Raw genomic sequence first — 14711 nt, forward strand, 5'->3', positions numbered from 1 at the left:
TAAAATATAAATTTGTTTTAAGAATTAAGTATTTGGACTCAATTAAAATCGTGAAAAGACGGTTTCTAACTCATCCTCGATACATAAAATCACAACACATCCAAACGAAAGTGTGCAGGACAGGTCAAATGAGATGAAGATTTACATAATCAAATTAGGTTCTTTAAGGAAATGAAGTGCAACATGGTTTCCAATAGGTAAAAGGTACAGCGCCACACTCTGCAGCATGTGCGGTTCCATGACATTAGTTAATTAAATCTGACGTGTTTAACCCAATAAAGCTTGGAATTCTTTAGTGTCTGCTTTCCGACCAGCAAAGGCAGAAGAGCAAAAATCAAAGCGAGAGGATGCCAAGGTTTTCATAGTGGCATGGCAGCTTAACACCTAGAGCAACATCAAACACTACATTAAATGTATCTGTTGTATTTACTGTGCAATGGGCCAGAATCACCAGTTGATATCTAATACGGTACATTCGCTTTGTTCGGATTCTGTTTTTGTTGGTCAACTTCTCTATTGTTTCTCCCTTTTTAAACTTAGATAACTTTTTAGCAGTTGTTTTTGGTATACTTTAATTATCTTTTGCTTGTAACATATCTCACGTTTTTACACTTTATTTTCTCCTGAGTCTCCTGAGTTGCGGCAGTTTTCTCCATGAGTAATGAAATTATTGACGTATCTACGAAATTACTCTCTAAAGGACTAGTTTCAATCATAATCAAACTCCCAGATAGAATATTCCTTGAGAAAAAGCATGAGGTGGGACCAACTAGAGATTTTTTTTTGAGCTACTTCACCAAAATCCTTCAAAATCATGTAAAAAACAGAAAGAAATAGCCGGAATTTACAATCCGAAAAGCAGTGGAGCTGGAAATGTTTAAATGCTACTAATTATTAATTATCCTTTAATGACAATTATTGCTTACCATTCCTTCTCTTCATTAATAAATGTACGCTTCAACACCCTTGTTCTCCTCGAGTTTCAATATGTTCGAGAATGTTTCTTTAAATCCAAAATTACATTCTTTTCTCATTTTTTCTTTCTCTCCCGTTCGCCATGCGCTTTCCTGCTATCCATCCCCCAAATGTTTACGATTGCCACCGACTGCTGCGGACATTTTCGCATTGTCTTCCCTCCTCTTTAACCTGAAATGCATCGAATTAGTTAACCGGGGTGTGTGTATGTGTTATAAAGTGATGGGAATGGCACCACGATCACGCTTGCTCCAAAGACCAAGAAAGTAACGGGAAGGGATGAATGTCCATGCAGTTTTCAAATGCGCGCGCGTTTTGTTTGTTTTTTTTTGTTGTTTTGCTGTGTGAGTTCATTAAACTCATTCTTGTCGTGTCAATTTTATTGTAGTTTTTTTTGTTTTATTTATTGCGACTGGGGTCGATGCGCACGTTAGGAAAGATACCACACCGTGACCACCGCTCTCGGGGTGGTGTGCACGACGTCGAGGGGTTGATGAATAAAGGGGATATAAATAATATAATTAAACGCTTTGATTGGTTGAAAGTTGGACAAAACACCGTCGGGCAAAAGCACAAGATCGTGAAATTGATCATTTTACCGCACACGCATACATACACACAACCGGGCGCATAACGCACGTACGCAAAAATGTCTCTTAATAACACTTATGTCGTTCGAAGGAGTTTTTGTTTCCCATTCTCTTCGCTTAGTGCAAACGTTTATACTGTTTATCCTTCGCTTCTAACGCTAAACTGCTTTACCTTTTGCACGCGTAATTGCATTTAGTAATTATGACCTTCATCAACCCCTATGCGAAAGGGCGTTACAGAGCGCACTGTATGGCATGGTGTTTTGGTGTCGTGCGTGGATGTTGGTAGACACATTATGGGACAATTAATATGCACACCAGCAAAACCGTCAATGGGCGGTCGGACTAGGCTGGAACACGTTAGCGACACTCTTGCGTGATCAATAACAATATCACCCCTATTCAGCTCTAATCTGCTATGTTTGAAAGTCTGGCTAGCATGATTGCATGAATCAAAATATTCAATAAAAATTATCTAAAAATCTAAATGTGTTTCTCTTTGTATAAAATTTTATATGGGGTCACCATCACAAAAGGTTGACGGTATAGTAACTATACTCAGTTATCTTTGTGGTCGCCCGGTACACGTTTAGCTCTATCTGCACTAGCTTGAGAAGCAAACTGGATTACGACGAATCTCTCTCGTCCTGTCCGCCTGCAGTTCACCTGCTTGTCCATTTACTTTATGCAAATGCATGTCGTATCTTCGCACTTTCGCACTGTCCAATCTTAAGCTACTTTGGACATGGTGAGGGCACAACTGTACCACAAACCCGAAGGAAAATATGTTCGGTGTAACACTAGAGGAAAGATTATTTTCTCTACGAATGATTCAATTGGTAACTGTAACTCGGTTAAACTGATGTCTTTCTAGGGTGAATGGGTTTACAAGGCACACGGTGGCTCAACGCTGATGCTTGTCCTAGCGATAAAGGCGGTTGTCGTTGTACCTTTCTCTTTTTTTTCTTGGTCGTGGGAGCAGATCATGCGTGTGCAACAGACATATGCCAACATTGATACAGATGGAGCAGATAACGATGAATGTTTAATTAACGTACACACCGTCCGAAGCTACTGAACTGAAACGTGCAACGAATGACGGTAGCGCTAGGAAGGATTAAGTGAGATTTAGATTGAAGTACGAGTTACGAGAGAATGCTTAGTAATACATTTTTAAATCAAATGTTGGAGGTCAACAAACTTAATAAAGAATCGTCATTAAATATACGCTTCACCAAAAAAGATGAACTTGAGAAAATATTTATTTTATCTTTAATACTTCCATGAGAGTATAATCCAGCAAATGATGCATGAAGCTCATTCCGTCCACCGATGACAGCAGGAAGAGTTGGTGCACACATAGTACAGCCTCATTTCCTCCTCAGCTCGGCGGGTCTGTGCCTGAAAGAAGACTGCTTCACGGTGAGAACATTTCGGGCAAGCATGCTCCTCAGTGCGCGGCAGCGTGGGATCCGATATTACGTCCGGTACAATGTGCGTCAGTTCACTGGCGGAAAAGGAGGATCATTAGTCATTGAAACAAAAGACCGATATACTTCTACAGAAACTTACTCGATTTCGTGCATAATTTTGTTTACATAGATACAGTTCGAGTCTGCCTCCTGCTTGTAATCGCAGTTGCGACAGGCATAGAGCAGAATTTTATTTTCCTTATCTTCCTTTGGGTACAGCATGTTGTTGCTAAAGTTGAGGACAACGGAACTATGAGCGGTTTGATGATTCATGCAACATGAACGTACTTACCATTCCTGACAGAAACGGATACCAACGAATCCTGGACCATCATCATGTGTTGCATCGTAGGCCATCGTTGTGTGAAATTTCTTGCTAAAAACCACAAAATACTTCACTGAAACTCCCGGGATGTAAAAATACGCGTCTATTTCCCGGTGTGTTGTTTGTTGTGCTAGGAAACTGTCAAATTGACAGCTCGCATGGTGTCGGAAATGTTTCACACCGACAAGAGTGGTTATGCCGACAACACATTAATTTGGTGAAATATTACATGGTGCATTCTCGAATTGTCTCGAATGTTGTGACAGGAGGGATTCGAGAATAACATCAGTTTTGGATAAAAACATATCGTCCCACGCATTTGCTCAAGAACTTTCTGTACTTTACTGAAAATTAGCTAATATGGCTAGCGGTAAGAATCCAGATCAACCGAGACAACCTCGCAACATGCAAGTAAGTGATAAAATGGACGCGGAACATTTCGTGGTGAAATTTAATCACAATACATCTCCTACAAAGGGTTTGCTGAAATTCGCCATGGAAGCTACCAAAAGCGAAGACGCACCACATGCCGCACAACTTCAGCCGTTGGACGAAGAACGTCGAAGATTTCTCGAGGAAGCACTCAAATCCCTTACCGTCGATGTCGTTCAGGAGCTAGAGAAATCGATGAGTATTCTACTGGATAGTGAATCGGATGAGGAGGCAAAGATTGAGGCACTAGAAACCGTGACCGATTTCGTGGAGGATATAGACACAGCGAACGATTTCTTCAAAGTTGGTGGATTCGTTATTATAAAGCCGGGGCTCGAATCAAGCAGCGCAGAGGTTCGTAGCCGTACACTACGGTTAATAACAGCACTGGCACAGTGCAATCCATTCTGCCAGCAGCACCTGCTTGAGCTGACCATCTTGCCCAAACTGATGGAGTTACTTGCGGACGAGTTATCAGTCGCACAGGATGCTGTATCCGCTGTATCCGCTATGGTACGACAATACGAACCCTGCGCGGCGGCATTCATCGATATCGGTGGTCTCGAGAGCATTATGAAATGTTTACGATCAGATGATGAAAAGCTGTGCACAAGGTCATCATTTCTGATGGTCTCCCTGAGTAAAGAGTTTGCACCGGTTATGGATAAGTTTATTAAGCTAAATGCGATCGAATGTGTGCTGACGTGGATTGAGCTTTCGGATCGGATGCTGCAAACCGGACTGTCCGTTCTGGCAACGTTCGCGGAGACTAAAGAGGGCGTTCAGCGATGCCGGGCAGACAGTAGCTTGAAAGAGAAGCTGGACATGATCATTGAGCTTGGAAGTGAAAAGGATGATTATAGGGTGAGGAATGGGAGAAAGGGACATTTCGCCTCGAATTGCCTGTAATTGCTTTTGTTTCTATTTTAGGCACCACACGATTTCGCTAAAACTTTGCTGAAACTCTGTTATTCCGGTGAGCAGGATGGCGCCGACCGGTAGACTGTTAATACGAATCAAATGTACAACGCGTAAGAAGTTTTTACAATAAAATCAATTTCACCGTCTGCTAATGAATTGTCGTAACCGTTAGCCCGAAAACGTCCAAAATCCATTACCTTTAACCCATATTTTACGACGAACCACCCGGAAGACTTCTTACACTCTGGTTTGTGCACCCAAACGCACGCTTGAATGTGCGCAGTATTGCACCACATCGACACACCACGATCAGTAAACATGTTATCCGTACCCACACCGGGAAAACTACGACGATACGAAGCAAATGTGTGTGCATTTTTTACAATCGCGCGTCGTAACTGGGTTTTTGCGTCTGCGAGGAATGTTTTTGTTTTGTTCCGTTTGCATCTTTTAACTGCGTTCCGGCTTCGTCATGCTCGTCCGCGTGTTGATTCTGCTGTTTACTTAATCTTTAACCCCGTTCACAATAGATCCCGGAGCGAGTGCGCCATTTTTGTTGTTTGTCTGTTTGTTCCCTTTCTTCGCTGCGGCGTCACGTGTGCGTAGCATTTTAATAAAAAAAAAATCCTCCCCAATTGACTGCCTTTGTGAGGAAAGTGTTGGGCACGAAACCGGAAGGGTATTGGCCAGCAAAGTCAGAGATTGACGGTTGAAGGTACTGCGTGTGGTGGAGGCGCATTGTTTCGGAAGTCGATGTCGGCGTTGCCGGTGAAACCAGTCGAGAAAAGTTCAAGGTTCCCCTTTATGTTGGGCCCTATGAGCCCTTACAAGAGATGGATCATCGATAACAAACGGTCAGTGGAAGCGAATAATCATCATAAAGTTCATGATCAAAGTGCGTCCTATTGTGTCAAGTACTGGGCGTCTCCATGGAAATTCTTACAATCGCATATAACGATCATTTAAGAATTTATTACAGAAAAATAACGAAATGTTTTTCTTTTGTATATTTAGTTTAATATTTATACATCAGATTTTAGGAAGAAATTCAATTTCTCGAAGTAGAACAGTTACGCAGTAACATTGACGACGTTTTTGAACGACTGTTGACGACGTGTTTAAGTTCTCGGAATTGCCTATTACGATGCGCTCAGTAAATGTACCCGAATCGTTTATAGTTATTCATAACGTTTTTTTTTGTTGGGGTGGTTTACCAAGATTCAATTCTAAGGGGTAAAAGTTGGACAAATTTTCGTGCTAAAACAACAATGTTTTTTGTTCCAAATGATAAACTTTGTTCCCATTTCCCTAAGAAACACCTTTTTTGCCAAACCGTTTCCTTTGGGACCTTCACTTACCGTTTGTGTACAATGTACTCCACCTGACACGACATTTCCCCGAGTGTCCTCGAGGGTGCGGCGGTGTGGATGGACAACAATGAGAGCGGCCACCAACACGAAACCATGCACGATTTTCCTTTATACGGAGGAAAATAAGCCAATTTGGCATAGATTCTTGTGCGGAAACCGCTCACACAAACATGCCCAAGCAAAATGCGTTCGTGAGCGTGTGTATCCAATTCGTATCGTTTGCGCTTGCTATTCTTCTCGCTCCCACCCAGGGATGCCCGGATACCCGTGCCGGAGGATGCTGCTCCGTACCGTTGGGTTTTGTATCGGTCCCGCCACACACCGTTGTTTTGCTCTGCACGGCTGGTTATTAATTACGCTTCGGTTCTTTATGGGTGCGAAATTCGCAATGCAGGAAGGGATTTCCCGCTGAGAAGGAACCGACATATACCAGCAGGGTGGCCCGCACGATCTTCAGTCGACGATCGGCTTCCAAGCAGTCGAAAGCGCAACATAACAACAACACCTCTCAGTGTGATCAGTACTCCCTGCAAAACCAAAAGCGGGGAAAAGGAACATTAAACGGAACAGCGCATTATTTGCTAGAAAGTTCACCTACCTGGTGGGAACTTTAGTGGCAAAACGCAAGTGTGGTGAAGTTGCACGCACGGAAAAAGTGTGCTCCCCAAGTGTGAACCAGTACGCAAAGTGAGCAAGACATTACTGGACTGGAGATAAGTGAACGTGAATATTTGGTGGCAAACCGTCAGTGCCTTCGTGGAAGAAGGGAGGAAACTTTGCCAGCAGGACAATTCAAGTTTTCGATACAAACCGATTAAAGTAAGTGATCGTTAAAGTGTCGTTGATCTTCTACAGTGATTCCATCCCATCATCCTTTGATTGACAGCAGACAGCTTCAAATCACGCTTCGAAGAAATCCGAATCCCAAACCAGACGGCATGTCTTTTATGCTATTTTTGAATTATGCCATTGAACCTGGTGTCGGTACTCGCGCACAAACCGAGGTGCACTCGAAGAACGAGTTCCGATTCCTAACCGTGTGATGAGTTTCATCTGTCATCTGTGGGGGATGCTTCCGAGTGGAAGCGATCACGCATCCCGCCAATGCGCAATTGCGCGTTTGAACGAGACACGTTTTTGGAGCACGTACGGATACTTCTCGATCAGGTCGTCGAAAAAGGAATTGCCGGCACAGATAGAATAAGTGGATTAGCATTGTTAGCGGTCTCGAATGTGGGGGTTTGCTTTCATCTGCTCGAACGGCAATCGATCTTCATCATGAGCCGGACAACGAGGCAGCAATTTACCCACCGCGTTGGCATTGTTTATACAACAACGTGAGATATTTAGCATTCCCGGTTTCTTTTGCGGCTGTTGCGAAAATTTCTTGTTGCAATTTCAACCGCCCAAGTGATGATGCGCAGTGAATTACACATCAGGCACCAGACTTTTATTGAGATCAGCTGACGAGTTTCAACCCACCCTTTTCCAAAATTACGCTCCTGTGTGAGTGTGGCACCCAGTTTCCGTTGTGACCAATTTCCACCTGAATATGTTGATAGCTGACCCAACAGAATTGTCTGTTTGGGTTGTGAGAGTGTGTCTTGTGTCTTTCCCGAGGGATCTTTGAACGATCGTGAACACACTGAGTGTCTTCTATTTGGTGTCACTCACGAGAGGAAAACCGGCGGAAAACTCGCTCAGCTTATCATCCTCACCGAGGAGTACACTCGTGAGTCTCATTTGTCCGATGCTCTCGCGCTAACATCACAACGCATTCAGTTCCGTTTGCGTTGTGCGGTAGCGTGTACGGAAAGTAAAATTGTTGCGCCCCGATTTTAACGCGCAATTTTTCGCGATCCCAAAACTCGATCGCGCCAACCGAAAAGTCAATCCACAATCCACGGTCCTTTGTTTGGTAACTTGCTAATTAAGCACACGGTTTGCACGTGCTGACAGGAACACATTTCATCGGTGCCATCGGGGACGGTGGACGGCAATCGGTCCTCGCATCCTCACCACCCGGTCAATTTGTTCTATTTTCTTCGCTTTTTATTTGGCGCCTGCTCAACTCCACCACGGGAGGTGGTTTATCCACGATGAACGGACGAGGTAAGGGACAAATCGAGCGCATCGAACGGATCATCAAATCGATGGCGTGGCTGTGTGTTTCTCGGCTTCCGGGTGCGTCCGATCGCTGGATGGACCGTTGATGCAAATGGTGGGACCGATTACGAAATAAACCGTATCCGGTCAAAACCGTATCCGTAGCAAATTATTGTCACGATCGCGACCGTACAGAGCGTGTGCGTGTGTGAGTGTTGGCCCCTTTTCCCTGAAGTCGCGTTTTGATCAGGCAGGCAGCGTGATTGCAGGGAGTCGCGAAGGAGGTGGCGAAATGTTTATTTTTGTAAATTACGAAAATCCGTCCACACGTCATTCGAGAGCGAACGTGTGCGGTATACAAACGAATCGGTTTGATGCAGATGCCGGTTTGGTTCTGTAATGAACGAGAAAGGAATGGACGTTAGTTTTCGTGGCGAAAAAATTCGCTTCTCTCATACTTGAAGAACAATGTACTTACTGTGTAATCTGTTTCATAATCAAGCTCCCTTTTTTGGATTTCTCTTTTGTTCCAGGACGCATTATCACGATGCCGGCTGAGTGTGCCGCTAATCCGCTGCAGCGGGCCCTGGCCGATGCCATCATACGGATGGTGTCCATGGACGAGTTGCGCATACTGCTCGCCTGCGGTGCGAAGGTTAACGAGCAGGTGACACAAGGTCTGAGACCACTGCACTATGCCGTCTGGCAGAATAATGAAGCTGCCGTTAATCTGCTTATTGTGCGTGGTGCCGATATAAACGCGATCGATGAAGTTGGCTACAGTGCCCTACATCTGGCGGCAGAGCATGGGTAAGTGTAACAATCGGGTATGCCGAACTAACCTAGAAGAGCCGTACATTAACAAAAGGAATGTTTTCCTTCATTAGTTATCTGCATCTCGCGAAGATACTGCTGGACGCTGGCTGTAAGGTGGACTACCGTGAGCCAACGAATGATCCTTACCCGCGCACGACCCTCTGCGATGAACCGCTTCGTTTGGCACTGCGTAACAAACACTACGAGGTGGCCCGTCTGCTACTCGATCGTGGTGCAGATCCGAACAAGCGTTATTTCTTCGGCTCCGAGATCAATCTGGCGACGGATGTGGAAAGTCTGGAGCTGTTGCTTACGTACGGTGCGAGCACGGACGCACGTGATCGTTCCGGCATCACTCCGCTCATGCGTGCCGTGCGAACGAACGGTAACATCGATTCGGTGCTGCTGTTGCTACATTACGGTGCGGACGTTAATGCGATGACGGATGCACGGAATGATTACAGAACTGTGTTGCATTATGCCGTTCTCTCAGGTACGTCCCAGGATAGTGTAGTGACGAATGTGGCGAATAATCCGTTGTTATTTGTTGATTCTTTTCTTCTGGGGGCGATCGGTAACTGCGTAATATAATGGATGGTTAGGATTAGATCTGTTCGGTGGTATGTCGTTTGTAGCTTATCGTGTAGATTGGACGTGCTCTATTATCTCATGCCACCAAAACGACCACATTTTCAAAAGTTTTGTCTATTATTAGTCGTTTGCTTTGTCGCTAAATTCCCACGTTTCGGCCTTCCTCGCGGTCGCGTGATCGTTATCATTTGCTTTATGAACTTTGTGACCATTTGTTTCATTGCAGGCAATGCGTCACTCGTAACGATGCTTTTGAAACAAGGAGCACGGGTAGACATTCCAGCACCACTGCCGGAACCGGATCGGCCAAGCCCGCTCGATCTTGCCGTACTGCGGGGCGATCCCGTGCTGGTGAGAATACTGCTCGAGCATGGTGCTAATGTCAATCGCAGCAGTCCCGTCATTGGTTCGCCGTTGCATGTGGCCTGCGCCGATAACATACCCAACAGAGTTGAAATTTTGAAGGTGAGTGTGATTTGCGCACCAGTAATTGCTGGTGAAGCTAAACAGTACCTTGATGATTCTTCAACAGATGCTCTTGTTTTACGGTGCTGACCCAAATATACGCGTCGTGGGAGATGTTGCCACCAATGCGATACTACGTCCTCCGTTGGCAGAGCTGCTGGCCAGCAACGAACACGTCACGCCACAGGAACTGCATTTGTTGCTACGATACGGTGCAAGGGTAAGCATTAAATGCAAGGTTTTAAAGTATCAGCAATGTGTCACTTACCAAATTCTCTTCACCTGCAGGTTATCCTAAAGACCCAGTATCGCGATCCGGACGGTTTGCTAAACTGCCTGTCAAACCTGCATCACGAATCGGCCGCCTTCCGTATCATACTGGACGCTACCGAAGAGTTCGATCCTTGCATGATACGCCGTAACCAACAGCTCACAGACGAACAGCGCGATCTGCTGGTAGAACGTGCATCGGTGCCACGGAAACTCAAGTCCCAGATTCGTGCTTACTACCGCCGGCTGTTCGGGCGGAATCTGTGCGAGTTCGTACCGCCACTGTTTATACCGAGCGAACTGAAAAGCTATCTGCTGTACGAGCACAGCCTGTAACTGTTTGTGCAGTACGGCCAAATTGTTCCCCGTAGTGGTGACCTTTTGTCTTTTACACTGGACCTGATAAGACTATTACTGTCCTGATGGTGAATCATCCGATATTCCCACCATATGATAGACTAGTTTGTAAAGCGACTGTTTCGAGCCTTTATGTCCTCGACTGCTCAACTTCCGCACGTTCCAGACGGCACGTGGCGAAGGTGATCATGGCCTTGTGAATTGAGATGAAACCCCCCAATAGTGCTTTCCGTTTCATTCGAACACGGAGAGCGTTTACGCGCGCGTGCATGTACTCTCTTTTAGAGTAATACACATTGTGAAACGGTTGTGATATAAGGAGTGAAACATTTGTCTCTTATACCTTGTCGATTAAGTTAAGTTAATGAAAGATCGAACTGTTAGCTTGTAAGATGTCGAAGCAATTCAGCACTTCCAAGGAAGGTTTAATAAATATATGAACACTAATATGATGAATCACCGGTGGAGCTTGATTTTCGAATTGGCCGATATGGAAACCATTTAAACGATACTTGTAGCACCTCTTAGCGCCAGGTAGCCAGCGGTGAGATCCATCGGGAAGGTGCGAATTGTTTGGTACTCTTCCACGTTGTGGTACCGTAGCTTCGAATGTGGATCCGTGTACGGTGCAATCAGTCCGGAAATGTCGGAATATTTTTTGGCCGGCTTTAGTGACGGTGGAGCATTAACAGTCGAATCTGTAATCGAACGAAATGCAATCAATATACCGTACTGGTCTCAAGTATGGCTGTGGTTTACTCACATGTGATATCCGATTCTTTCCAAGGTAGCGTTTTTTCGTGTGTTAAGATCTGCTTCAAAGATTTCCACTGTCTTTTCTTCCCCATGATGTGGTTCACTTCGGAAAGGTCTTTCTTTTTGAATGCAGGCTTCGTCGTATCACTATCCATTGTGGGTTAAACGGTTTGTTCTTTAATTTCCCTCTTTTTTGCCAAAAACTACATCAGCCGGTGTCCGTACACGACGGAGCCTGTTGTCTGGATGGAGGAAGCCAAGCGAAATTCGCATTTGACAGCCAGCAGAGGTAAACAAACCACAACGTATTGCAGGGTTTTTCTTCGCATACAAGATAAAAGTTTTATCTTGAAACGAGCAAGATTTACTGGAACGATACGTTGCGATATTCAACAAGCAAAAACGGGAAAAATTTCCTGATTTTAACAGTTGTCTCTGTGCTGGTAATCATTCTCCTAACTTCTCATTTATTTTGATTTTTTCAACCGATAATTAGAATGATATTTATTAACTTTCCCGGTGATACAACCATTTCGCGGCCTCGGTTTCCTCTAAACCGTTAACGGTCAAATGCAGTTGTTTGCCAGTCCAATATCCTTTTTGGAGGACGCCTCAATGATATCACTCCATTCCAATTTGGCGCAATCACACTTCCTCATGTTCATGTAGATGACCTGGTAGGATTTTAAGAGCTGGGTCGTCCGGTATCATTCTAATAACATGACCAAAAGTCAGGGCCAAAAGTCCTCCTGAACATTTTCCTTTCGAACACGGTTAAGACACTTTCGTCAGTCTTGAACAAAGTTCTTGGCGCAGAGGCGGATGTAACTACTGATACTATATAAGTTCTACATAGCCTCAGCATTGATCGACGCCACAGGTGTTTTGAGAACAGAAGTTTCTGCAGACTGTAAAAAGATCGATAGATCCAGCACTTCAGCACGTTTCTCAACGCAAACCATTATTTTTGGGCTTACTAAATCTCGTTGCCGTCCTGCAACTTCTAAGCGTGTAACAGTGTGTGTCATCAGTGTATTCCAGGATGTTTAGTGACTTACAGAAGATGGTCGACCAACCAACTTCCAATTTTGGAGGGTTGGTTAATATTAAGAAATAAATCAATGTTATATTTGATAAAGATCGAATTGCTAACATGAAAAAAGCTATGCATAATAACACAATTTAGTAAGTCCCAGTAAGCTTGATAGGTTGTACGCCGTTCACCTGAATATATGATATGCTTTTATTGGTCGATTTTACCTGCAACAAAGCAAAAAATGGATTAATTCCTGTCTGTTGTTCCCAATCTTATGTCTTACATACATACAATCCATGCTTCCCTCAGCGCACGACAGATAAAGTTCTCCGTTTTGGTCAGTGGTCATTTGATTCGCGTCACGTGATGGTATTTCACACGTTCGATCATTTATACGATCCCTGGATGTGTTAAAATCGATCGAAGAAGAATTGCTGTCAATAATGATAACTTCGGGTGAGTTCGGTAAAATTTCAACGTATCCTTCATAGCCGGATAAATCGCTCTGCGACGACCGTTCGCTGGGTTGTTGTTTAACACAGATACTGCTCAGCGACACCACACTTATGGTAGGCGTTGACTTGCTTGGGGTAGGTGGTTTCTGTGCTTGGTACGGTGGTATGCAGGAACTGGGTTGCAATTGCATATCGGTGTGGATGTCTTGTCTTATCGTTTCAGCAAACGGCAACACAGTGGTGGTAGGTGTTAGACTCGCTATCCTCGCATGGAAGGGTGACAGGGTTGATATCGCCCCAGTCAGTTGCAGAGGATCTCGTGTGGAAGAAGTCACTTCAGCGACGTTTACGGGGAGGCTGTTTTGAACTGCTTGTGATTGGTTCTGTGTAGAGGTAACGAAAGGTGTGAAGATGTCCGAATCCGGAAGAGGAGAATCTTGGTTTAAATCAGTGGCAATCGATTGAATATTATGGTTTGTCACTGAACCATTCTCACTGGGCTCTGAGTCCAAGGAGGTATCCGATTCATATGAGATGCGTCCCGCTCGTATAGGACAGGGCCCGTTTCGTGACATGGGTTTATGCATGGGGGTTGCTGTCCGGTGTGAATGTAATGCGCGTTGAACTGGTGTGGGTTTTGGAGATGGTTCAACCATTACCGGCCCGTTGTTATTGTTGTTATGTCCTATAGAGCTTATTCTCGAAGGGTTGTTGTCTTCGATGTTGCCTTCATTTTCTTCCTGTTCTAGTGCAGTCGTACGTTGCGGCCGATACTCTATTAAATTTTCCGGTTCCATGTCCAGGGCGTTCTGGAATTTACAATAATCACCTGTGCTATATTTTTTATTTAGATAGTCACTATCGAACCGCAACGTTGGCCATATTAAATTTGTTCGCTGTTCGCTCGGAATCCTGGACTCTCGAGTAAGTTGCTCTATCACGTCCGGCACACGTAATAGCTGGCTGCCCTTCAGGGACGAATGATGTTTCAGTCGGTATCGGAATCTTCGTTCTGCAGCTTCGTGTAACCGTTGGCTTGCGGATAGGTAAGTGGGTAACTTGCCCAACTTGACTGGCCAGTTTTCACCGAACCTCTCCTTCAAAACACTCACCACCTTTTCCTTATGGTCGAGAGCTAGATTGTCGCGTGTCATATCGACGAAGTATATCTTTTTTAAACCCGCTTCGGCAAGCTTTTGCTGGTACACTGCTTGTTCCTGTGCACTGGTGATTGGCACTTTGAGCGCAATGCGGAACATGCCTTGAGCATAACGCGTGTCAAATCGTATTGCTTCAATATATTTACGGACTTTAGGATTTCTTGGTTTTGTAACAAAATCTTCATAGATCTGGGCAGCATACATTTGTATGGCAGTACCACTAAATTCGGGATGTATTTGTGCCACAACTTGCGTTATGTTTGTGTGGCGGAAGAACAGTTCCCGGGCATATGAGTTGGCAAGTACAGGGAAGGATTCCACTGTTACGGCTGAGGCGCTCGGAGTAGTCGCTTTGGATGTACACCTTTCTGAAGACACTGAATTGGTTACGCTCTCCTTTGAACGAGGAAGAATATGTTGTCGATTCGAGCGTATATTATTCATGACCTCGCGAATATCTCTCTGTCCGACAAGGGTCGACTGTCTCGAACTTTTCGGTGTATTCTCCATACTGATTTATTACTTTTATTTGCAGGAATATTTACGAACAGGACAAAACAATCTCGATTGAAAACAAGCGATCACCAAATCCGTTGATTCTGCGTATTTTGAGC

At 44.6% G+C, this 14711-nt stretch overlaps 5 protein-coding genes across 6 annotated transcripts; 2 read left to right on the forward strand and 3 right to left on the reverse strand.

Moving 5' to 3' along the window:
- Window positions 1-2795: 2795 nt before the first annotated feature.
- On the reverse strand, window positions 2796-3478 carry LOC128304227 (DNA-directed RNA polymerase II subunit RPB9). Its single transcript, XM_053041387.1, has 3 exons — window positions 3330-3478; window positions 3138-3266; window positions 2796-3072 (listed from the first exon to the last, which is right to left on the reverse strand). The coding sequence occupies exons 1-3, from the start codon at window positions 3392-3394 to the stop codon at window positions 2883-2885; spliced, it is 384 nt and encodes a 127-aa protein (XP_052897347.1). The 5' UTR covers window positions 3395-3478; the 3' UTR covers window positions 2796-2882.
- A 181-nt stretch (window positions 3479-3659) lies between these two features.
- On the forward strand, window positions 3660-4859 carry LOC128304132 (hsp70-binding protein 1). Its single transcript, XM_053041272.1, has 3 exons — window positions 3660-3773; window positions 3840-4658; window positions 4725-4859. The coding sequence occupies exons 1-3, from the start codon at window positions 3723-3725 to the stop codon at window positions 4794-4796; spliced, it is 942 nt and encodes a 313-aa protein (XP_052897232.1). The 5' UTR covers window positions 3660-3722; the 3' UTR covers window positions 4797-4859.
- A 2011-nt stretch (window positions 4860-6870) lies between these two features.
- LOC128301856 (putative ankyrin repeat protein RF_0381) lies at window positions 6871-11128 on the forward strand. 2 transcript variants are annotated; one of them, XM_053038507.1, is made up of 6 exons: window positions 6871-6904; window positions 8725-9001; window positions 9079-9500; window positions 9825-10063; window positions 10131-10283; window positions 10352-11128. In XM_053038507.1, the coding sequence occupies exons 2-6, from the start codon at window positions 8739-8741 to the stop codon at window positions 10667-10669; spliced, it is 1395 nt and encodes a 464-aa protein (XP_052894467.1). In that variant the 5' UTR covers window positions 6871-6904; window positions 8725-8738; the 3' UTR covers window positions 10670-11128. The 2 variants fall into 2 exon arrangements, with proteins under 2 accessions (XP_052894467.1, XP_052894466.1); XM_053038506.1 differs by lacking the exon at window positions 6871-6904 and adding an exon at window positions 7896-8197.
- Window positions 11080-11679, reverse strand: LOC128301857 (INO80 complex subunit C). The gene is made up of 2 exons (XM_053038508.1): window positions 11454-11679; window positions 11080-11388 (listed from the first exon to the last, which is right to left on the reverse strand). The coding sequence occupies exons 1-2, from the start codon at window positions 11599-11601 to the stop codon at window positions 11192-11194; spliced, it is 345 nt and encodes a 114-aa protein (XP_052894468.1). The 5' UTR covers window positions 11602-11679; the 3' UTR covers window positions 11080-11191.
- Window positions 11680-12575: 896 nt separating this feature from the next.
- LOC128304202 (uncharacterized) lies at window positions 12576-14681 on the reverse strand. The gene is made up of 2 exons (XM_053041363.1): window positions 12770-14681; window positions 12576-12706 (listed from the first exon to the last, which is right to left on the reverse strand). The coding sequence occupies exons 1-2, from the start codon at window positions 14605-14607 to the stop codon at window positions 12703-12705; spliced, it is 1842 nt and encodes a 613-aa protein (XP_052897323.1). The 5' UTR covers window positions 14608-14681; the 3' UTR covers window positions 12576-12702.
- Window positions 14682-14711: the final 30 nt, after the last annotated feature.

This window comes from Anopheles moucheti, chromosome 3 (assembly GCF_943734755.1).
Source record: "Anopheles moucheti chromosome 3, idAnoMoucSN_F20_07, whole genome shotgun sequence".
Taxonomy (NCBI): Eukaryota; Metazoa; Arthropoda; class Insecta; order Diptera; family Culicidae; genus Anopheles; species Anopheles moucheti.

Bases quoted from the DNA above. Each gene is read 5' to 3' on its own strand.
- LOC128304227 (XM_053041387.1), bottom strand. From the start codon at position 3,394: ATGGCCTACGATGCAACACATGATGATGGTCCAGGATTCGTTGGTATC. The intron at 3,267-3,329 runs GTAAGTACGTTC...CCTCAACTTTAG, and splicing joins ATCCGTTTCTGTCAGGAATG to CAACAACATGCTGTACCCAA. The intron at 3,073-3,137 runs GTAAGTTTCTGT...CTTTTCCGCCAG, and splicing joins AAAATTATGCACGAAATCGA to TGAACTGACGCACATTGTAC.
- LOC128304132 (XM_053041272.1), top strand. From the start codon at position 3,723: ATGGCTAGCGGTAAGAATCCAGATCAACCGAGACAACCTCGCAACATG. The intron at 3,774-3,839 runs GTAAGTGATAAA...TCTCCTACAAAG, and splicing joins GACAACCTCGCAACATGCAA to GGTTTGCTGAAATTCGCCAT. The intron at 4,659-4,724 runs GTGAGGAATGGG...TTTCTATTTTAG, and splicing joins GTGAAAAGGATGATTATAGG to GCACCACACGATTTCGCTAA.
- LOC128301856 (XM_053038506.1), top strand. The intron at 9,002-9,078 runs GTAAGTGTAACA...TTCCTTCATTAG, and splicing joins CATCTGGCGGCAGAGCATGG to TTATCTGCATCTCGCGAAGA. The intron at 10,284-10,351 runs GTAAGCATTAAA...CTTCACCTGCAG, and splicing joins TGCTACGATACGGTGCAAGG to GTTATCCTAAAGACCCAGTA.
- LOC128301857 (XM_053038508.1), bottom strand. From the start codon at position 11,601: ATGGATAGTGATACGACGAAGCCTGCATTCAAAAAGAAAGACCTTTCC. The intron at 11,389-11,453 runs GTGAGTAAACCA...GTTCGATTACAG, and splicing joins GAAAGAATCGGATATCACAT to ATTCGACTGTTAATGCTCCA.
- LOC128304202 (XM_053041363.1), bottom strand. From the start codon at position 14,607: ATGGAGAATACACCGAAAAGTTCGAGACAGTCGACCCTTGTCGGACAG.